At 37.3% G+C, this 24,853-nt stretch overlaps 1 protein-coding gene across 1 annotated transcript in view; it reads right to left on the bottom strand.

Annotated features, from left to right (window-relative positions):
• Window positions 1–24,853, bottom strand: part of ITGB8 (integrin subunit beta 8) — an 87,178-nt gene that overhangs the window by 45,660 nt on the left and 16,665 nt on the right. Inside the window, exons 2-3 of the mRNA XM_072412548.1 lie at window positions 6,843–6,928; window positions 365–539 (exon numbers count right to left, since the gene is read on the bottom strand). Of these exons, the coding sequence (XP_072268649.1) occupies window positions 365–539; window positions 6,843–6,928 (261 nt within the window). The remainder of the gene's footprint in view (window positions 1–364; window positions 540–6,842; window positions 6,929–24,853) is intronic.

Raw genomic sequence — 24,853 nt, 5'->3', positions numbered from 1 at the left:
AGAACTGTGATTTGTAGCTCACACAGAACTTAGTATATATATATATATATATATATATCTGTAAAGCTCTGCATTAAAGTGAACCTCAAGTTTGCTGTGCATGGGAAGGGAGATTCAAATTAAAGCATTACAATAATGAAGGGCACTGCTGGATTGAACTATGGTGAGTGCAATGGATAGTTTGTGCCCATTACAGAAACTGTGGTGGAGGCATGTAAACATTTCTTAAAACAGGACCAAAACTATGTGCAATCTTAGGTCTTTCAAATATAATATTATGTGGGTATGTTTGTGTATGTTTCCTGGTCGAAATAGCAAATACACAACAAAAAACACAAAAGCAATATTTTACTCCAGTACTCACCTGGTCTAAGATGAGCTACAACTTCTGATGGAGTGATCTGAGTGTTAGCTTCTTTGGTGCTTACCACCTGCAGCTGAACTGCTGGATGTTCTATGAACTGTGCTCTGCACCCCTTCGCCTTTAAATTAAAAACAGTGTCACATCTTTCACTCTCGGCTGAATCCACCATAAAATCCTGTTAAAAGACAATGAATAAAAGAGTAAAATGTAAACAGATGGCTTTTCAAAGTTTCCTAAATCACCAGAGAGCTTCATGAAAGCCAGTAGGAAGGTATTCTGGTTTACATTAATAATACCTAAAACTGTTTTATGTAATAAATGTTCTAGTTAAATGTTTATTGCCATGGTAAATAAAGTAGTTTTGATGTGTGGTTAAATACAATAAAGGACACAACAAAAAATCTGTTTTCCTTTAAAGCAGGGCTGTAGACAGAATATTATATTGTAGTTTAGAATAGTGAGCTGGAATAGCTGCTGTTGTTTTAGCCACTGTACAACCACCATAGTCTTCACTGGAGTCATAAATCAGGAAAGTAGCTGAAGGACAGAAATAAAACTAAAAAAACGGTGGGCTTCCTGCCCACCAAACAGAAAGGGTCTGAAAAGAGACCTTCAAAGCAGAATCAATGGTTAAAGAGAAAATTGGTGTAGTTGTTTGTTGGGATGACCACTGACATCAAGACAGAACATGATAGAAAATTCCACCTTACATTTGGCAACAGAATAAGAGGTGAGGGTACAGTACATATCATTTAAATAGCATTCAAACACATTTACCAAGATACCTGTGAAGCATGCAAATGTAGAACTTAATTATGCACAGAAAACACTGGCACACTTACTTCCCTATGTGCCCCCGCCCCCCCCCCACTCGTAACAAGTTTCTAATTCCGGTCGTCACTCTGTTCTCAGTTATCATTTGGGCCCTGTGGCCCCACGTTGGCCAGCCAACAACTCTGCCTCTCCTACACTAAAAAATGTAATGTATGCTCCTTGCTGCATGTAGACCATTGATTGACAGCTAAAAATGGTAAAGTTTTTAACAATTACTGCTATTCTGCCATAATTCTTTAAAGTTTGTAGAGGCATTTTCACAGAATGGAAATAACTAGAATGGGGGGGGGGGTTGTTGGGGGAATAGGTGTCCTAATTGAAAATCAAAGGGGTAAAATATGTCATTGGTGCCCGATGAAGTCATTTATACAAAGCGCATTGGATGGGGTTTTCTGGTAACCCTGTGCTATTATTGTACCGCCAGCTTGGGTGGAACATGCTTTTTAAATGAATCTATTTTTAAACAAGAATCTTTTGCTGTTGCAAATTCTCTTGCTTCCTTTCTCTATTATGAGTCCAGAAGCTGATCTGGTTATAAAAGGCTAGTGGTGAGTCAGTGCTAAAGTCTCTTCGGCAGCCCAGGCATCCTGTTGTTTTGGAAATTGCTCTGTATGACCTGCTATAATATTAATGTATTCTGTAACTAGGAGGAATAGGAGTGGAGTGATCACCATCTAGGACTACTACTCAAGTACCTAAAGCTAAACTCTAGGTACAAAAACATTTATTTAAATATATTCCTTAATAACCAGCTCAGATATAATTCTACTTTGTATGCACCAAATGTCTTTAAAATCCCAAGTATTACCTTTCATATGTAACAATGACTTTATCAATGTGATGCACATAGCCTATGCAGACAGCAGAGCAGTAGGCAGGACACACATTTTACTTACTACAGGCTGCCTGTAAAAAACCACAAGGGGGGTAGATGCAAGATCAGTCACCATGCACAATGAATGCAGCAGTGACTGGACTTTATTACAGGAAGCTCCTCTACAAAGTAAAGGTTTCAAAACGGATTACTGTGAATATGCAGAAGAAATAAACAAAGCACACCAAGATTCTAGAATACACACACCTTTTATATTTAAACAGTTATTATTTTTACCTTGAACTTATATAGCTCCGACATTTCAAAATCATATCAATATTTGCGTATCAAAGAGTTCAGCTATAAATTTGTTTTGAAAATTTAATGTAATACTACATTGTGGCAGCTTGTGAACTAAATACTTTTGGATATTTCATCCCTTATATTCATTCAGAAATGCTAGACTAGATGTTTATTTTTTTTTATTTTCTCTATCTTTATCCCATTAAGGAGATTTTCCTTACTTGCTGTCTCTGGGATATATTAAAACCTCTGTAGACAGTTGTCACCTGAACAAGTTTCTTAATTTAAAGAATTTCTCCATTCTGTTTTGGTAACACCTCAAAATTCTAGATCTTCTGACTCATCACTAGGACAAGCACTAAGGCTGCGCACACACGTTAAATTTTTGTTGTTGGAAAGGATCTTTCATGATCCCTTCCAATGACAAAAGACTGAAAGATGCATGAATGAGTGATGTACATACAGCGCCATTCTGCTCAATAGAGAGGAAAGAATGAGCAAGTGGTATCCCGCTGCGCTTTCTCCCCTTCACTAGCGTCTTTCATCATTTGTGGATCTGTCAGGACAGATTCATGAACGATGTTGGACGGTTGCTGTACAAAAAAGTGTCAAAAAACTAAATAAATACTCATTCGGGTTCTCAGTTCTGTTTCAAATATGTTACCGTCTCTTTTTCTTACAAAATGAACACTTTTGTATCCAGTTTTGAATCCTGGAAATTTTGGATTAGATTATTGCTATTTTACTCTGCCAAGTCTTCTTTAACTGCAATATGTGTCCAGAATGAACTGAGCTGAATATGAGCTCACATATGCTCTGGTGACAACCTGAGGAATCACACACATAAGAAAACTGTGAAATGAGATAGGATTTCAGGGAAAGAAAACATTGATAGTCTTTAAATTTGTATTATTGATTTTCTACCTATGGGGTTTACAAGATAAAGTTCACAGTCTGTGGAAGAGGACATTCCTACATTAAAAATGATGTGGGTACATTATACAATAAAGTTCTAATGCCTATTTAGTCTAGGGGAAATGTAACAGGAGTATTCCCCTTCTCTCCAATGCAGCCCTTTTCCACCACAAGTTCTATGATGGAATATTGGATTCCTTGATAACCATTACATAGTTTGCAGGACATGCAGTCCTACATTTTATATGAAGGCCCCAATCAATTCCTGGGCCTAGAATAGGATAGGATATGAATGCTGACTGCCAGGGAAACTCAAACTCAAAGGGTTGTTTAGGCTCTGAATTCAATGTAAAAGCACATACTTCTGGGTGTTATTGGGGGGGGGTTAACCATTTTCTACATTATTTACTGAGCTTGAAGTTTACACCAAAGAGGCAAGACTTTTAGAGAACGTGGGTGTAGGTGATGTGTGTGTGGGGGTTGGGGGAGGTGAATGTCTGTCTACTAATTATCTAATTTTTTGTGAACCTACTCTGAGCACCTACTTGCAGTTGTCAGAATATGGCCACTGGCATCCAGGATTATTATTAATATTATTACACAGTATTTATATAGCCCCAACATATTACGCACATCTTTACAAGCTCCATGGTCATGTCATTAGCTGTCCCTCAAAGGGGTTTACAACCTATGTCCCTACCTTAGTCATATGCCATTACCACAATGTAAGGACAATTTTATGGGGAAGCCAATTAACCTAACTACATGTTTTTGGGAGGAAAACCACCCAAACACAGGGAGAACCTGCAAACTCCATGCAGATAGTGTCCTGGCTGAGATTCAAACCTGGGACCCAGCACTAAAAAGACTAGAGTGCTAACCTCTGAGCCACCGTGGATGTGATCAAAATCACCAGTACTTGAATTTCAAGCAGTGCAGGGGGAAAAAACAAGGGTTTTATAGACCTCTGATCTCTCCATTAAAAGGTCATATCAGTTCCCTTGCCATAGTAAAACTGAAAAAAAAAACACATGTATACATGTGTAAGGACAATTTTCAAAATTGTATTTTTTTGCTGTTTTGTGGGCAAACACTATTCTAAGGGTTATATTACTCAGCACAAAAAATATGCACACGCAACTACCATCTTTTTCTTTCTACAGGTACTCTACTTTAAGAAAATATATTCGTTTTAGGTTTATAATAAGTAGCATTTAATATTATTGTATGATGTTTTGGGTTTTACGTAACTTTCAGACCCAAAATGTGCGTTTAAAACACAATTCATTTTTTAAAGTAAATTCTTTGCATCTGGAGGAAAATGAGAGATATGGCCCAAATCCATCAGTTTTTTTTAATCAAGGTGTATACCTATTTAAAGCTACACATTTTAAAATATTTTAAAAAATGTCAGAAAAGTGTCAAAAAATTAAATCCACATTCGGGTTTTCTCCACACTGCAAATATCTTTTTCGCTGTTACGTAACAGGATAACTAACACAAGGCTATTAATATCACATGACCAAGAACAAAAACATCTCCAAAAGGTGGGTCTGTTCCAAAACATGACATCACTGTTTAAAAAAGAAAAGATTACAAATTGAATATTGAAACTACTGTAGATCTCAGAATAAAGTGCAAGGTTTCAGATGACTGAAAAAAAAAAAAACATCATTTTTTCCATACTTCAGCGGAAATAAGATGTAAATTAATAAATGAACTTAGTCAAAGATTTGAAAGACTCTAGAAAAATTGTGGAAATGCAGCCAACTGGACTGGCCCACACATTTGCTGCATAGAAACGGTATTTGTCATTATTTTGAATTAGGGATTGTGGAGAACCGTATACATCATATTTACTGACATCTGAATCAGGTTAATTTTTGATGACCTGGTTCCTTTCCCCCAATATAACAGAGATGGCCCCTGGTGATCGGCTGTATGGGCTTTGAGGAATGTCACATGGGAACAGGGAGAGAGTCTGTAGCGCTGTTTAAGTCATAGCTTGCAGCTTTCACAGTGCTAACTCTGAATTTCCAGGATTTTACACTACATTTGGTATCAAGGCCAAGGCCATTATAGGAAATGTATGTGACCTATACTAGGTAAGCTTCCTGGGCCCCCATATCTATAATTCTAGCATTGCTCTTTTGATTGGGGCCCGGTACAGAAGAACCCCTTGTTCTCCACATGGTGGCAGTGGGTCTAGCCAAAGCTCTCTATTTGGTTTATGATCATTTTCTTTCTGGGAAAAAAATATTAAAGAGTACCTAAATTCTCAATTTTCACTTTACATAAAAGGGTAGACAACCTATTTATTTAAAGTAAAATTTTTTTTTATTCTATTTTTGAATGACATTGTTTTGTTACCCTTTACTATGTGCTATTTAGTTCTTTACCTATTACAGAGCATATTACTCTATTCAATGACTGAACTTGCTTCTTGTTACATATTTCAATGTTCAAAAAGTTCAGAATATATATATTTTATGTTATCTTCCAACTGTTTGTAATTTTTCTACGTCAAAAAATGTAATATAAAGATTGAAATAGAAAGTAGAAATTGTGTTTGTTATTGTTTTTTTTAAAGCAAGACCCTTTAAAAAATAAAAAAGGGGGTTTGCCACCCCCCCCTTATTGTCAATCATTGGGGCCAGGGCTTGCCAAAGGCCGGCCCGGGGGCCAATTGTGGCCCATGTTTAGGTTTACACTGGCCCGCAGCCTCATATGCATATGCAGTCATAAAATCAATAACTTGCGGCCCGCCAGCACTGTTGACCACAGTATAAAATACACCCGTATACCCATGTCACACAGGCTCTAGGCTGCTCGGGCATGCGCAGAAGGAGCCCTTTCAGCAACAGTGCATGAGCAGTGAGATTGGCAAGTTTTTTCCCAATCTATGTCACCCGATCATGCACCTGCACAAAGCGAGATCGGGTGACGTAGGAAAAAGAACATGGAAGAAGAGAGGAGAAGATGGTGGCACCTTGCGCTCCTTCTGAGCCGGGCTGAAGACAGATACCGGGAGGATGTGGGACCAAATGGAAAGACACCTCCTACACAGACAGACTGATCTGCGGGATTGATTGTAAGTGTGATTTAATTGAGTTAGTTTTAGGTTTACTTCCGCTTTAATTAATATGTAAAATACAGTATGCAATCTTTTCCTATTTGCTCCAATTTTGGTCTGTTAAATTTACAATTGAAAACATTTTGTTATATCAGTTTGAATGGTACACATATAAAGCGCTTGGTCAATCCTATTGGTCATTTGAGCTGTCCTGTCTCCTGTGCACACTTCATTTGTTATCCAAAGCAGAGTAATTAGCTCTCCTAGATGTTATCTTGGGACTACAGATCAACTAACCTTTGTGTTGTGTAAGGTTTTGGACACAACAAAAATCCCTACCATTAGTGTATTGTTATCTGTGCTCTCTATTGGGTAGATATACCCTCTCTGTTTATCGTTGAGACAAACTGTCACTGAAAGAGAAAGTGAGGGGGAATTCAAAATTGTACAGTTGTCACCCACACAAATGAAAGTGAACCCACACACACACTTTAATTTAAGGCTTTCCATCCATTTAATTAAAGAAGTAATACACATACCTCTTGCGTACACCATCCACATTCTGGTCCAAGTGCAAGACATTTTGTGCATGTAGCTGCATTTGAAGAGGAGCATTTGTTTTCAACTGTAAGAGAATGAAAAAAAGTATAAATACACAATTTTAGGTTACTGTGTATTTTATAATATTAAAACTCCATGTTTTAGTGCAATGCACCTTAAATCACTTTCATATGCATTATTCTTGATCCCTATGGAAAAAACATTCTTCTTGATTTGTACTTTAAATATGATAAAATGATTGGATCCAAAATATTCTGCAGTGAATTCAACAGCTGATCAATCAAAAGCTACTGATTTGTGTGTTCATAAACAGATGGGAGCAGATTAGACATGTTGGTAAACATTTGTCAAAAGTAGTCTTGTCACGTTTATGAACGATCAAGCAAATTCAATTTGAGCTCCCATTTTCCCTGCGGTTGACTTCATTCCTAATTCTCAATCAATCAATGTAAAATTATTAGGAACCAAGTTATAAAATATCAACTCCTAACCTTTATCATGGTAAAAAGTATTTGTTATGCTACCTGCGAGCTTAAAAGACAATGGAGAATTTGTCAAGTATTTTGTGAATTTCCTAATTCCAGAAAAAGTTGTCAGGAGTGAAGAGAGCATACAGAGATCTCCAGTCTTGTATGTACACAAGGATGTGGGTATTGAAAGCCACATGTGTCACTTTGTTGAAGAAAACCTGTACCAACAAATATTGGTAAACTGAGACTGACCTCATGCTACCCTCGAATAAAATGAATTGCCTTTTTTAAGCATACAAACAGCAAAGGTTCCATTATTAAGGTTAAGAATCCTGTTCTTGTGCAAACATTTAGGCAAACATTTACACAGGGAATTCCAAAACTTAATATATTTGGAGTATTTATAAACTTGAGAAAAATAAACACTGAAAATAAATACCTTAAAAAAGAATGCTAAATGGAATCACAGCAAGTTTAGTGTACAACCTGTCTTTCTGTACACAGATCTTGTAGAAAATATCTAAAGATAACCACACACTCAATCAATATATATATTTGATCGATCATTCCATGCAACCAAGATGCCAAGTTGATTGTTTTTGGAGGAATATACAAAGTGTGATGTGCATTTTGCAAGTTTGGCAAATTCCAAGAGTCAGTTAGTCATACAGTAAAAAAACCTTCAGTTGGTACCCAACTATGGACCTGATTTATTAAAGGTCTCCAAGGCTGTAGAAGATAGACTTTCATCAGTGAAGCTGGGTAATCTAGCAAACCTGGAATGGATTTCTTCAAATTTGCTGTTTGCTAGCAAATGTTTTAAATCCTGGACCAGATCCATTCCAGGTTTGCTGAATCACCCTGCTTCACTGATGAAAGGGTATCCTTTCAAGACTTGAAGAGCTTTAATAAATCAGGCCTTATGTCTTTCATTGTTGTCTATAGTCTTTTAGGACACCCTGTCACCTTTCACCAGCTCAACATTTACATTTAGCCCTATTGTTCTATTCTGACAGTCTCTTGTAACATTGAAATGGTCTGACTGTCTCTCATACCAGGATGCAAGTATTCTTAAATGGTTTCCTATAACTGGACACGGTGCCACTGTCCAACATAGACACAGAGGCAAATAAAGGCTTGGAAGAATGACCATAGCATGACATACAGAAAACTGTAGGGAAAGAACCATACAAGTAATTCACTATTACAAAACTGCATTTTATCAATTGTGTTTTAGGAATGTCTAGGATTTCATGAAAAAAAACCTTTTTATAAAAAAAAAAAAAACCTAAGTGTATGCACCACTAAGTAATTGCTATTAGCTTTGCCAACTAAAAAAAACCTTGTTGTTTGTGTCTCTCTGAAACTAGTTTACTTTGTTCCTAAATCCTTCAGTTCCTTGAAGGAGGGGGATATGCATATGGGGTGGAGTTTAGCCTTTGAGTCAGGGAAGTCAAACAACTGGTAAAATATAAAACCAGGTGCTCTACTAATGTACTTGCGGAAGAAAACGCCTACAAACTAATGCTCCGTTGGTCCATGACACCAGACAGCTCGGTTTATTCCCTGGGGCTCTCCCAGTTGTTTCAAGGTGTGCGTAGTTATAGGCTTGCTCCTACATATATGATGGTAATGCCCTGTGGTTAAACGTCACTGGATCCGTTGAGAAGGGACCCTTGGGAGGCCCTTTTACATATACCTATCCCCACCCTATAGGCATCCCCGTAAATCGGATTCCTTTGTTTTCTTGGCCAGACGATAGCTGCGGCCTGGGAGAAACCTGTAATAACTTTGATCCTGGAAAGAATGACTACCATACCAAGAGACTTCCTTCCGAGTTCCTTCAAGGTATGGTCGCCACGGCTAGGTCATCATAGTTTGCCAGACCTTGATTCTAGGTTTTTACACCTATGATTATTGGATTAGTTAGATAAGACTATGATCATATGTGATATCAAAATGACCAAGGGACCCTTACACACCCTTCCTTGGCTTTTCCTTTGTCTGTGTCCTATACCCATCCCCTTCTTTCTCCCTTTTGGTCTGTTCTCATTATTCTGATGGTGTTTTTTTTATTCACTAAAATGATTTTGCTATTTGTACCCCACATTTCTGTAACTGTATATTGTTGTTTGTTTATGTTTGATTTTGTTTCTCCCCTAAATGTTCTGTACTGTTTAAAAAATGAAAAACCTCAATACAAATTTATTGAAAAAAATAAATAAAACCAAGATAACACATAGAATAAGCTTTTCTGTTTATAAAAAGTATAAGTCGGTCTCTGCTGTTAAATAGGAATTTACTTTTAAAAGTTTAAAATGTCTGACAGGTTCATATTAAATGTATTTTTCCAATAACAATGTCACTTTAAAGCGTCTGTCACCTGCCATGCATTAATGATTTAATGAGTCGGGACAGTTTCCACATGACAAGCCAGGAATGTGGCTTTGTACTTTTGCCGGGCACTGTAATGTTGCTGGCTTTTCATCAGGTATATCTGATGTGCATTTACCTGGAAGGGCCCCGTAAGGTTATTTTTACCAGTGGGTGTAAAGCAATACTTGACCACCGTATATCTGTATATTAGTAACAATCTCTAATAAATGTGTGATGTGGAAAAACAAGCGGAAAACAGTCACCATATAATTTTTGGAATGTGGGAAATCACACCTACTTTGCTGTATGAAATACGGCTTTCCTGAAACCATTTTCCACTTTCCCAAACACAATAATAAATGTTTCAAAAATATGGAAACTTTCAACGGGACCTAGCAATCCAATATATTGTTTGGTCCATAGACCTATGACTATATCTCCTGTGCTGTGTGTTGCTCTACATAGCAGGTTACATGCTTATGATTACATGCTGTAGGTGTACAACATGTGTAATTTTTTTCCAATTGCATACATTTTTACAGGACTATTTTTTGCATTGGAAGTGTAATTTCTAATTAAATGTCATGTATATACCAACTAACTATTGGTGGTCCAGGAATGGCAGACAACAGCAGGAATGGATTTTAGCAAAATCAGGAAAGGTATTGGTGGCAGGTGCTGTACAGATGGTTAATGGTTGGAATAGTATCAGGTGCCTGGCCTATCTCTGTATCACCTCTACTGTCTCCTGCAATGTGCAGTGCTAGGCTGTCATAGGGACAGTCAGGAAGTCAGGTTACACAAATAAAATGCAGCTCTGTGTCTGTGTCTGTGACACCCCCACCCTTCCCGCTTTGTATAGAGCTGACACCTGATACACACAGCTCAGTAGATCAAAGCGATAGCAGAGCTCCACTGATTGCTATCTCCTTGTAAAAAATGTTTAGCTCTTTGTACCCTTTGATTTTAATAACACATTTATCTCTGTCTTAGCCAAGCTAGTTCATTTTTTTTGACAATATTTTTTGAACATATGTAAAGTTTGGTGTTTACATTTTGATTGTGTAGAATTGCTTTAACAATTACTTTGTAGCAAGAACATAAATCTGGAGTCTTTATAAAAGGGAAAAGTCACAGATTTAATTTCGGCTCTTTGGATTTTTCAAAATGAAAAAACAAATTTAGGTTAACAGAATATGATTAATAACAAAATACCCAAAATAGCAAAAATACCCTTCTGAGTTGCCATGTGATCACTCTATTCTGTTTCTACTAGATCAGGACTGCAATACACTAAAACCAGCAGTGATCTTATTCAGCATCTTGTTCAGACATTATTCAGTTGCTAAATGATGCATCATAAAGAACCTCCTATCAACCAAGGACTGCTGGGCATTTTAGGGGCATGTACCACAACAGTTTAGGAGACCCGTACCATAGATGGCTCTCAATAGCACTCCATCACCTTCTCCACACACTGCCATCAAGGACCCCAAACTGCCTACACCACCCAGATCTCCATAACAAGAAGGGAGGGTGGGAATCTTCTTTCCTGCTGTCCAGACTTCTGACCTCACCACTTCACTCCACTTTTCTATATGAAGTATTCTCTGTCCTTTATTTACTTTTTCTTTCTATGTCTACCTTGCACACCCCCACTTGCCCAGCTCAGCCTTTTTACCCAGACATGTTGGCCCTAGGTCTACCTCGCTCCAATCGTAGGCTCCTGGCCTTTCTGTAGGGTGACAACTCTCTTGCAGCTCTGGGAACAATTGGGTTAGTGTAGTTATCGTATTACAGAAAACCCAATGCATTCTTGTGTGATTTCAAGCACCTAAGCATAGAAACCCAAGTTTCAATGTGTCTGTGGGGGTATTTTTCCTACATAGTTTTTTTAAATGTTTTCAAACTATTCCAAAGTATATAATTTATAATATATCAGTAAGGACAGTCATAGCAGTCCTAATGAAAACTGTAGAGACAAAAAGGAAATTCACTTCAAGACTTCTTCCTCCCACTCCTAAAAATAGCCTTGTCCAAAATATCAAATTAGGCAGTTGCCTTCATGTTGGACCAGAAAATGAGGCTGATTTATCATTACAGTGTTCAAACCAGGAATTATTAGATAGGTGGCAAGAAACTGTAGGTAGGTGGCAGCCCATGTATTGTGACAAAACTCTTCAATAACCACATAAAAACAGCCAGTTGGTCACTGAAAAGTGCCGGGTGGTGCACCTGGCTAAAAGGGGCTGGGCAAAACACTGCATTATAGTTTAAAATTCACAATATTCATTAGGACACATATCTGCATTGCAAAATCACATTATTTTTATGATAACAGTACCACTTTCAATCCCAGCTCCTAGCCAACATTACATGAGACTGTTAAAGATCACTGACATTACTGCATACAATCCAGTGCTACCATATTCGTGTTCCTGCAGCCTCCATAAAAATTACAATGAATACATTTGATTTTTTTAAGGTTATGGCCAGTAAAGCATGTAGGAGAGTAATTTTTTTCAGCAAAAAAATATGTAAATGTAAATAATGTAAAGCAGTATGTACAGAAAACAGAGCAGCAACTATGGGTGTTGTAGCCAGCCTACTATTAAGTCACGGCTTCCCCCACATTTCTTAATTTCAAGGCCGTAAGAGCACTTTGCCAATAGGCCTGGAATAAATTTGCAATAGCCTGGCACAATACAAGTAATAGATATTTTATGGTTCTCTCCATTCAGAAAACAAAAGAAAAGTCAAAGGGTACATGAGAAATGGTAGTTAACAAATATTTATTTCGCAGTGGTTTTGGCATGGCTGTGTGAATTTTACCGTATTTTTCCTCACAGTGCCAATGTTGATTCAGCTGATGATCCACTAGCAAACTGCAGAACAAAAATGTTGGCAACAGAAAATGCTATCTTCTGCATGCCATGAACATCAACACAATATGTCAAATAATGTTCACTGTGTAAAGGGAAAATACAGATTCTTCCATTCACGCACAGGAAAATAGAAGAAGATAGAAGGCAACATATTAATGTACTAGAAACATTAGAGCACATAACCTAAATAAATTAAACACCACTGCCCTAGAAAAAAATTACTGTCTTAAAGTTGAACCTTAAAAATAAAAATATAACATATAAAGTGACTCTATCACTACATTTTTCAAGATCAAGGCCTGCATTACAATAAATACCTACATGCCTACCTTTCCTGCCCTTGTGCACTTCATTGTTGAGAAATGCCTTCTGCTGAGGATCTCTCTCTTCCTGAACAGTCATCTTGAAACCTTGAAACCCTCCCTGGTTCCAACCACTGACCTCTTCTTTGTCACTGTATCCTTTATTGATGTGGAGGTCAGCAAGAGGCGACAGTAAAAACTGCGTGGAACTTAGGGATCAACCCTTCAAAGTATCTGTTTCCCAGTATAAATTGTTTCCTATAAGTATAAATACGTTTTCTTGTATAAACTGTATATTTTCTTTACATTTTGGCTTTAGTTACCCTTTCTTGCTAAACTATTGACAAAATTCCAAAGAGTAGGCAGGGCTGCAAACTCACAAACTCATTAAATTACACTATTTATTATTGCTGCTAACTAGCTTTCCAGTAATCCTGGTTGAATTGTGAAATTGTTGTATGTCGTAGGTGGAAACATCTGGCCAAAGACACAAATTTAATTCCCAATGACTAAATAAATGCAACTGTTTATTTTAGAAGTGGAAGTATTTTGAGTTTATGCTGTGTTAGCACATAGAAATTCATCTATCGATGTGCTCCTTCCTACTAATTAAAACATTCAAATCTACTAGAAGCCAATAGTAGCTATATGTATATAGGAAGCTATATGAACAGGGAAAATAAAAAGTTAAAGTCATTTTCTTTAGTTCTTAAATGATGAAGTTAACAATGTTTAGTATTTATTGCAGTCTGTGTTCCTGTTTGAGAGATTTCTCTTAACTTCCATATATGTGATACAGTGGCAGATGTAGCCAACAGTGGGCCTCTGTGAAGAACTGACTTGGGCCCCCGGTCGACTGAGGGGGGTCCAGTACCTTGTGTAGTGGCACACTTTGCACCTCCATATGTCCACCACTAATCTGCCAGTTCCCAGAACAGAATATAAGGGTCCTTTTTCTTGAGTCCATTGCTGTATCTCAGCTGGTTATAGCGTTTGAAATTCAGATTGAAATTTTTTTTCTCAAGTATTAAAATTGTGATTGCCACCAATACCACTGATTGCAAGTTTTATGAATGGGGTATTCTGAAAAGTGGCATTTTGTTCCAGCAATTCGAAAGATCTCAATTTGATAAGGATGAGCCCATGGTTTGGCATACATGTTTAGGTGTTATGGATTTGTTTTGTCTAAATTATGTATAATTTTTCTCTTTTCTTTTAAATGGAACTGAGCTTTTAAACAGTAACATGGGTCTAAAAAATGCAGAGGGCAGAAGCAGGCAGTCCTATATTAGGATAGTTGCACTGATGGTGCAGTTGCTATGACCTCTGTTCCTTTGTAACTGTATTGTGTCTATAAATTGTAGAATGTTAAATCGTTCCATATTTTGTGTACATGGTATAAATAAACCACGTATGAATACCTAAATAGCTTTCATGCAAAATATCAGCAGCAAAAAATATCTATGGAAAATTAGTACTTGTCTTGGGGATAGCTATTATTAATGAATAATAAATGTCAAACTTTATGGTGACGTACATGTAAACTACAGGGCCAGCAATTACTGGAATGAAAATAGACAGTGACAATTAAAATTCAATATGAGAATGTGTCTGAAACAATAGTTCACACTCGGTGACATCACTGATTTCCTAAAATAGAGTTGTGATCTGACATCTCATAGAACAAAGTTTTCAGACTCCAGAAGTGTCAGCTTAATTTGTACAGCAAATGGACAAGGCTTGGTCCTAGATAGGATCTTAATTTGGCACTGTACTATCCAAAGAATCACTGCAATTTCAATGTGCTGAACTATGTTATCTAAGGAATCATATGTACTATAAGTGGGTTCTGTTTGTATTACATAAATATGGCATGAGCAAGAGTGTAAATTTATGCAATATATATATATATATTGTGAGGATTAGTTGGATGTAGACCAGTAGGTACCATAGGGGCCATGCTGTAGGAAAATTCCTTCTGCTAGCACCACTGGACCACAAAAAAGTGTACAAACAATGGGCCCTATTTATTAGAGCTCTCCAAGACTGGAGAAGATAGATTGTGGGAGAACCAGGGTGATCCAGGAATAGTTTTTAAAAAATCTTTTGGTATTATGTATCTCTATCCCCTTCAATTTTGTGCTACTTCCTCCACCTCTTGTAAGCTCTTTGGGGCCGGGTCCTCTCCTCCTCCTGTGTTACTGTCTGTATTTGTCTGTCATTTGTAACACCTATTTATAGTACAGCAGCGTGTAATATGTTGGCGCTAAATAAATATTTATAATAATAGTATTAAAAATAATATTCTCAAATTTCCAGGAACTTTAAAAGGCCTACTATTCAGGATTTGGCTCATTTTGATAGTTTTGTTACCAGCACAAATTACTGTGAAGTATTATTTTACTTTATTTTAAAATTTCCAGTTTGCTCAAAATCAAACACCATAAGATGATGACTATAAAGCTGCAAATCTGCCAACAGATGCTGTTACTCCTAAATTCATACATCTGAAAATGCTAGTTTCCTGGTTGTCACAATGACCCCTTTGGCTATAATACTAATACTTTTTAACAAAGTTTCCAGAAACTGCCATGATAAAGGCTGCACTGTACAAAGTGAAAAATAAACTACTATCATACTGGTAAATATCAAACAAAGTGATATTGTTGAAAAGAAGCAGTAATTCTTCTTCACAAGTGATGTTATCAAGACACAGAGTGCAGATAGTGAAATTATTAGGATGTAAAGATTTGCTATATCTCATTGCACATACATTTGCTAAAAATTATTTTCACATTACTGGATTTGAAGTCTATGCTTTTCTGAACAAAAATAAAAATTCACAAAGGGGAGAAAATGCATTTGAGTATACCTGCTCTTGATTTATCTGGGACCAATGTTTTAAGCTTGACACAGATTTAGAATATGCGATCTGTCATTTTTCTTTGAGCCTGGATATAAAAAGCTGATGGGATCCCCTTGCCAGTGTTGTGAGTTTTGGAAATGTTTTCTTCCACAATGCTTATAGATACAGAGTAGGCTTTTTTAAAGTTTTATTGTTTATTTCTGAAAAGTGTTTTTTTTGGATGCAAAAAGTATTAGACTTGACCTATATTTTTTTTCAGTATGGTTAGGATAATGAAGATAAAAAAAACTTGTAGAACATGAATACAGAACAATGGCCTGGCCTTGCATTTGCATTCATCTTTGCAGTAAATGAGCTGCCAAAGTGTGATGTTTGGTTATGAGAGACCTGGTCTACATTAAGATGAACAATGAATTTGTCTCTTTGATGTTTAAGAACAGGATGCACTCAAAGCCAGGAGGCTGCAAGCAGAATTTCTAGAAATAGAACTTCTCTTCAGTAAAGGTAGCTTCATATTGGCATTTGTCAGTGGCTGCTAGGACAGGCACAAAGGTAACATTTTTATCAAAGAGTAGTTATATCCCAAAATAAAACTCACTGACCACTGATCACAACTGTATATTTATATCTGTGAAAAATCCCACACAGCTCTGGGAGTCCTGAAAGCATTTTTATTTTTTTCTATTTTCAATCAGTTTAGAGAACATATGGTTTTCCACGTAGCTTAAGTCCATAATTTGTGTCATATGGCTAGATACTGGTATGAAAGAAGGAAATATTAAGCTGTATATCATTTGCAATTCTGTCAAAGAATGTCTTTGTTACTGTATTTTCTAAATTAATAAAAACTATATATCTTTGTTACATATTTACTTGACAGAAATATGTGTTAAAGCAACAATGACTTGTATCTTGTATCTGATAGCTTTTGCAATGTTACAACAGGCGATTATCATAGTAAAGTGTTCCCTAGTACCTGGGTTCCCTAGGTTTCCTCCAGTGGTTGCTGGGGGTTCTAAATTTTTGACCCTCAGGTCAGTTTAAATGACACTAATAATCTTTTAGGTTACCTGTAAGGATGACAATCTTCCCACTAGACAACAATGTAAGAGGCATTCCTCCTACTGACCACCACACTAACGTACTGTGAGCTGTGGATACAGTGATTGTAGTAGGGGTTGCCTAAGGCTACCTACACACGTCAGATGGTTCTCGTCCAAATATCGCTCAGGGCTAGTATCGGATGAAAATCTGACATGTGTACAGCGCTCACAGGGTGCGGCTCCTTTGTCCTCCCCTCCCCTTCCATAGAACAGAGCTGTATGTACATCGCTTGTAAGCACATCTTTCAGTCTTTTTTCAAAAAGAATTGTGAAAGATCCTTTCCTACAACAAAAATCCAACGTGTGTATGTTGCCTAAGACCTGAAAGTTATTTCAAGGGTACCCACATGTTAAAAAGGTTGAGAACCCATTATAGACTAATGCTGTCTGAAAACACATGTTGTCATCTGTTTTAAAAAAGACCTTTATCTATGTGATCAGTAGTAATAGATATCTAAACCCTATAACTAGCTGATATTGGAAAAAGAGATATTGGTTTTAAATGGTGACAACACAGGAGCACAAGCAGGAAATGGGAGGAGTTTTGTCACCCTATACCACGTTAAACCATGCTATGTTAAAACTTTAATGTGATTCATATCATTGGGTATATATATTTTTTTTAAAAATGACCCCCTGGTAAGGTGCTCCCTGCTGCAGGATTGCAACAAATACAAAATACAGTTTATATATTTTTAAACGAGAATAAACAAAATGCAACCATTGTGGCTTACCCTACACACATTAGATTTCTGACACTGGAATTGATCTTTCCTAATCGTTTCCAGTGACAGATGAATGAATGGTCACTGTAAATACAGGTACTTATGTGTAAATGGAGACCTGATGTGTCTCCCTTCAAAGGGAAGCCCAGTGGTCATCTCTACTCACATAATCATTGATCAACTAGAACAAATCGCTAAACAATGGCGGGGGACAGCTGTATGCGTATGATTTTGCACGATATGACCGATCTTTCATTTCAGGCGACGATCATCTTATATGTGCATAGACTTGGTATGGATGCAATTATGAACTAATTAGAAATACTGACATGCATTGATAAAACTGTAGATGCCTTTCACAATTATAAATAAATAAATAATTAAAAAGGACAGTAGTTCTTCTTATAGGACAATACAGTAACTTTCATTCTCTCTGAAGTTAATTCAAACTTAGATTAGAATATTACGAGCTTAGAACCCTTGAGAACTACGTAATGTAAAATTCTAATTGGTTGTGCTTTGTCCACATTATATATCATCATCAATTTATTTCTCTTTCTGAATGAGCTATTGTTGATCCAACAATGCAAATAAAGCTGACAATTTTTCTGGCAAACACAACCATCTAATTCATGCTTCTAAAGGCATTTAAACACAACGCACCATTTCACCTTTAAAGTGGCAACTCATAGCCACACTTTCCTTTTTTAAGATGTGGGTATGTAGAAAAGTTTTATTTAGAAAAAAAAGCAACGTAATGCATGCTTTCCCAGGACTTCAAACAAGTAATCTCTGCTAGCTCAGATTTCAGAGTATCCAAAAACTACCAGATTCCTAGCAATGGATATATTTTGGGCAATATTTGCCTGGAAAAAAATAGTTTACTTATTTTCAACCACAACTATATAAGCTCAATGTTGCATCCTGCTGCTGGCTCAAGACCAGGCAAAAGGCTACAGATATGTACTTTTCTTTTCTCAGCTTGTATATTCTTTATTTATGTGTCCTGAAATAAGTAATCTATTATTATCTAGTATAAGGTACTCCCTTCTGTGGCTCCCGGACAGGAAGTAAACAAAAATCTCTACAATGGGTATGTCATGGCAAAAAAACTGAAAAAGAGTTTAACCATTTCCTAATCAAAAAAGCAAGTTTAGACAGGAGAACATTCTCTTTTTTTTTTTTTTTATAAGTGAACCAAATCCTCCTTTCTTGTGAGTCTCATGTACTCTCTCCCTCCTGCAACAGAGTAGAAGGGTTTTAGACACAACTATCCAGAAAGCAGTGGGCAGGACTAGATGTGGCCAATTGCTGAATGACAAGGCTTGTGAATCAGCGGTGAAAATTAGAAAGATTGCACCCAATGCATTTTTTTAATGCAGTGGGTGCTATATGCTACATGAAAGTGGCAACTCTGCTCCAAATTCAGAACCAGTGCAGCATTGTTGCCACCCCATCACAGGAAGCTGATTAAGGCAAATTTTACTGCAGGGACTTAAAGAAATCAGTCAGTTCATTCATTCAATTCACCAGAGAAAATTCAATGGAAGCCCACAATTCTACTTCAAGTGTAAAAAACTCTTAACAGTCTGGTTTGCTCTCCTTTGGTCTATAAATATACTTCTGAAGAAATAATATCTGTTGCTCCTGACAGAAATCTTTCTGTATAATATGCTGACTGCTATCAGTGATACTGTTCAAGGTTATGTCTATGAACTACATATAGATACAGTACAGTAGAGTACAAAGCGTGTTGTCACCTTAGGACAGGAAGAGTGTTGCTGGCACTTCAACAGGTGAATAAAGGAAAAAAGCTTAAAAAAAGAAAAAGGATGCAACCACCAGTTCTAAGGACTAGTAAGCTGCAATATATTATGCACATTAAAAGAGAGAATATTTTCTGAATGTGAAACCACAGAGTCCAGAAAATAGGAAAATGTTTTACTCTAAAAACTGTACACAAAGCTGTAAAGGGATTTTAGTTGAATACAGATGTTTCATAACAAAAACATTTGTGAAAAAGATAATGTTTCAAACCATAACCTCAAGCACTTGTTTTTGAGAAATGTGTTGTCATAGCCAGTACTCCACAAGTCCATTTTTATCAGGTAAAAAGAGAATGTGTGGCTTAAAGGAACCCATGGACAAAGAAAATCCCCATGTGTCAATGTCAGAAACCACTAAATGCAGGCTTATCCAGGCTGGAGGCCATGTGTTCTGTAGGTTGTGAAAGGTATGGCACACAAGGAATGATGGACTTTGCAGGGTATGACTCCCAGTATGCAGTGCTCAGACACACCAGAACAGGCAGCCATAAAGCTAGGTACCAGAAGGACAGATAAGCTTGGAGTCAGAAACAGTCAGGATGGGAAGAGAATGGGATTCAGGAACAGTTAGGAGTTAGTAAACCGAGCAGCTGTTAACTATGTGGAAATAAGAGGAGAACAGAGTATGACTGGGTTATAGAAGGCACTGGGATCACAGTGGACCCTGGGATCTCAGGTGGCATATTTGTTTTTTAATCTAAAAAGTGAAAAGCACAAAAGTCTGTCACATTCATTATGCAATATATGCTAAAGGTTCAGAGAAACTCCTATTTTTTCACATTTCCCTTAAATCCTAAGGTGTCTGCAACTGACATACATCCAATCAGGTTGCCATAAAGCAGCACTCTATACAAATTAATAGGTTGATGCCATTAAAACTGACAATTCAGCAATATCTACCGACAGACTGAAATATTGAAAGTCTTTCCTAATATACAATCTCTTGGCACTGTGCTTCAACACTGGGAAGTCTTCCTCCACTTGCTATGCCAAGATAAGATTCTTTTACTGTATAAAAATAATGAAAAGTACATGCAAAATCCAACAAAGAATTAAAAAGCCACATTCTGATGTTACAGAAGTGAGACCTTTTAAATCAGAGGCACCCACAACCAAAAGTTTTTCAAGTCTATTTGTATAGTTACATGGAGAAGACATATCATCAGCCCATTCCCAACAAGTTTTGGCTATAGCTAGGTAGGAGGCATAGGAGTCTAGATGTCCCACATCCCAAAAATAATGGGTGGAGAAATATAGTTCAATAATTTCTTAATGAACTGGAATGGCAAATGCTGAGGTTAAGACTTTCCCTATTCTTACTATACTTTAATAGGTTAGGTTCACCCAAGAAACCCATACAGGCTGCAATTACCTTTGAAAACCACTAAAAAATCCTAATCCAAAAAAGGAAATTGGTGACCTCTACATGTAATTTTGAAAACAATTTAATTAAGACAAAAAATGTGCATTCTTTCTTCACAAGTTTAAATTACTACACTCAAATAGTGAATTCCAGCTTTCATATATCCTGCCACATACACTGTTACATTATGGCAGGAGACTATGCAGAGTCTTAGAGAAAAATACGGATATTCATGACAAGTGATGCAGACCATACAAAGAGAAAAAAGTCTTCTGTGCTGGAACTGTAAACACTTCAAGCTACTCACTGATCAGATAGCAAAGCCTAGATAATCGTTCTTTGTGATGAGCTTACTGCCAAAACTATAAATTTAAACAGAACATTTCCATTCTGTTAATTAATGGAAACAGAAAGCAATTCTAAAAACCTACAATTTAAAAAAATTCCACATTAGGTAACCTCATAACAATAAAATGTGTACAACCCAATTCTTCAAAATATTTCTATTCTTTCAAGTGACTAACATGCTAAAACAGGGCAAGAAAGCAAGAAGACCTTTGTTCAGTGATCTGCTGCTTAGAGGCTTCAGACCACAAACCTGTTTTAGTGATTGATAATATTAAATTCTTATGTGACCCAGTCCTGCACCCCATTATTTTTTTACATTGCTTAACGATTAGTTCACATAGCTTAAAGGAAGTCTCCTTGGTTAAAATAATCCCTATTACAAATTGCCTCCCAGACACGTTTCTATGGCACAGAGGGCAAATGGCACAGTAGTATGACTTAAGATGCCCTTATCCGAACTCCAATACAATATATGAAAAAGAATTACTGAAGAACTAAGAAAAACTTTTCAGCTTCCAACAGAGCACATGGAACTGGTAAAGGCATTGTTCTCCCCAGAAATGTTTTTAACCTGGGTGGGAAGGAGCTGTATTTGGTTGGTGGGCCCTGTGTTCTGATCCAACTTTTCAGTAGCTACCCATTAGTTACTGAAAAGTCCCGGGTACTGCACCTGGCTAAAAGGGGCTAGGGAGAACAATTAAAAAAGGAATCTATCACTAACCAAAACACCTTTGTGTGCAGCTTTGGGTAAAATCAGACTTTCCTGACTCATGTGCCACATCCTGCCTTCAAATGCAGGCCCTTTATACTAGCGGTGGAAAAACACACAGTTTGGATTCTCCTGTGCTTATATCTAACTACTGTTGCATGCCCAAAGCACAAGTAACTGAATCTGGACAGGTTTGTGGCTGTGGTTGTAAGTTCGGTTCTTCCTCAACCAAAAAGCAACTTGTTGCTTTCTGGAGCCAAACTGCATTCCACTGTAGTTGAATGCACAAAATATTCCCCAACCACTCTTCTTCACTTGAATAGGAGCGACTGGGACTGTGCTTGAGCCTGCTGCTCTGAAAAGGCCCTAAGTATAAAGTCTGCTTTTACTGGACCCTTCTTACACAGGTGTTTTTGCTTTGTGGTAGAGTTCCTTTAAGAAATACAAATCCTAAAAAATCTGCTGTTTCTTGCATTCCGTTAATGTGAAATAAACAAGATGGGTTTGCGCTGCATCTGACTCAGAAGTTTTTATGAACATTGCACATTTTTGGCTTACAGAAAAAAAATCGCCTCAAAGGCCATCTTGTTATCACATCTTGATCTTCTCTATTATTTAAACTGTTCCTTTAGCTGTAATTCAGCTATTATATATTAACCAAACATCTGTGCTACATTTATCTCCAGTGTCATTTTTATTGTTAAGTTTTTCTTTCTGTATGGCTGGTCATGCAAAAGCAGAACCAGCTGCTCAACCCAACAGTCATCAACTATCATTTTTTAAAAGTTTATGGCTAAATCTAAAATATATTGGCAACTTAAAATACACATAAGACTTTGGATAACTGTTGCCTGATGAGACTTCCTATAGCCTGTTCTGGCAACAACCATGTAATATTAAGATTTTTTTAGGCTCCTAAGCAGACACTACCAGATGAAAGTCTCAGGGGAAAACAACAGTCTGTCGACTGGAATTTCCCACCCAATCACTATTGTTTCTCATGATAAGACCAGTCCCATGAGTGTCTGCGGAGTGCATCGACTTATAAATTTTTATGTCTACTCACCAGTCAGCAAAGAAAAGCTGTGCACATACACTGGATTAACATCTAATATCTTTGACCTCCTGGATCACATGGGGATATTAGCAGTTGTGCGGTAACATAAGTGGCTCCCTGATATAATTAGGCTTTTTTGGTAATAAAGGACAAAGTAAATGATTTTCTTAGCTTCCCTCTCCTTAATAGGGCATACCACTCCTTGCTCCTCTGCTTCAACATTCAGCAAGGGTACAGACTGACATGTTGGCACATCCAAAGGCCAATGGTTGGGAGGGTATGAAAAATTATGTGTGGTGCATGGGCATTTTGACAAACGCGCCCATGATAAATGAGCTTCTTAAGTGCATGCTATGTCATGGTCATTCTATTTGGGCCATACTGGACATCAAGCAGTGATGCATAAAACTAATTTAGGCTGGCTGTGTATATACCAGTAGAACAATCTCATGTTGTGTGAGTGCCAAGCCACAGAAAGTTGTGTACTACTGATGCACCTGTTTAAGCTGGATGAATAATTTGCGTTTAAAGCAGTCTGATTGTGCAGATAAATGTTTGGGCTGAATCTGCAGTCTTCCAATAACATGAAATAATGTGGCTAGACAGCAGTGCCAGACTTACCACAACGCTAACAGAGCAAACAAAATTGTTATTCAACAAAGGCACATTAGTCAGGTAGCCTGTGGCAGTCACTCCCCAGTTTTATGTGCACAGAAGTTAAAAGGGCTCTCAGATGATGGATAACCTTGCCTTGCAGTATTTGGCATTTATCACACCTACAGTCCTCTGGCTGGCAACTACTCACTGGCAAGAGGATCGCTATAATGATCATAGTGCCCTTCCCTCATTGATAGATTGAGACAATATTTTCATACAGGAAATGGAGAATAGAATTGAAGATAGTGAGTGAACAACTACTTTGGTGGAGCCTTGAATGCAGAAAATTAAATTCTCTGCTATGTTAAGCAATAGAGAAATGTACCTGTTATCTTTAAAGGCACTCACTTTGTCTAAAGCTATAAGGGAGATAAGTCTGTGCTCTGTATACAATTTTAGGCCGTTCTCCAGAAGTAGAGATCAATGCCATCAAAAATAATGTCTGAAACACATTCCTCTGCAGTAAGCACCAATAACAGACACTGAGGTTGGCAGGAAACATGTAGAAAGTGCCAAGTGGTAAAAACATACTTACCTTACACCCAAGTGATGTCACAAATTTTCCAGAATGATATTCTAAATCTCATGAAAAGATTCTCCAACACAGGATAGCAGTAGAGCACACCATACACTGATACTATCCTCGACTAGGCAAAATTAAGATATGTTTAGTTTATGGCCTTTATCAAAACTACTGCAGAATTTTGGCAAGGTGGTATGGACTAGTGTTTAGTAAGCAGGCCTTTGCAAAGTTCAAGGTAGCTATGGATTGTTTTCTTTTTCTTCTTCATATCTGATTTAATCCCGCTATCCAAATTACCTAGAGGCCTACCTAAACACCGCTTCCCAGTCACACGTGCTGAGAGAAAACAGACATTTCAGTCTTTAAAAAAAAAAAAAAAAAGAAATGAAAGTGATTGAAAATGTGTAAGTAAATAGACAGGGTCATATTTTCCATTAATGTCATTTAGGAAAAACAAGGAAGTACATTCAACACTGGGTGTAGACAGAGCGAGAAAGATACTACTGGGAGTTGGTGGGTGGCTGATTAGTATCTGATATGGCATATGTAAAACAAATCAATGTAGCTGCGCAGTACAAACAGACCCTTCCACTTGCGGCATAAGCCCTCTCCCTAAATAGCACATTCTTTGGGAACAATGCAGAGTCTGTATCAAACTGGAGAGCAAACAGGGCTCAGCTGAAACAGTGCAGACTTGACAAAAAATGGTAAGGACCCTCAAACTACTGTACAGACCGCACTTGTTTTGTTTAAGACATTTCACAGCCATTAACGCTGTG

The sequence above is a fragment of the Pyxicephalus adspersus genome, chromosome 5, assembly GCF_032062135.1.
Source record: "Pyxicephalus adspersus chromosome 5, UCB_Pads_2.0, whole genome shotgun sequence".
Taxonomy (NCBI): Eukaryota; Metazoa; Chordata; class Amphibia; order Anura; family Pyxicephalidae; genus Pyxicephalus; species Pyxicephalus adspersus.
The sequence above is the reverse complement of the archived record's forward strand: the minus strand, read 5'-3'. Positions and strand labels throughout refer to the sequence as shown.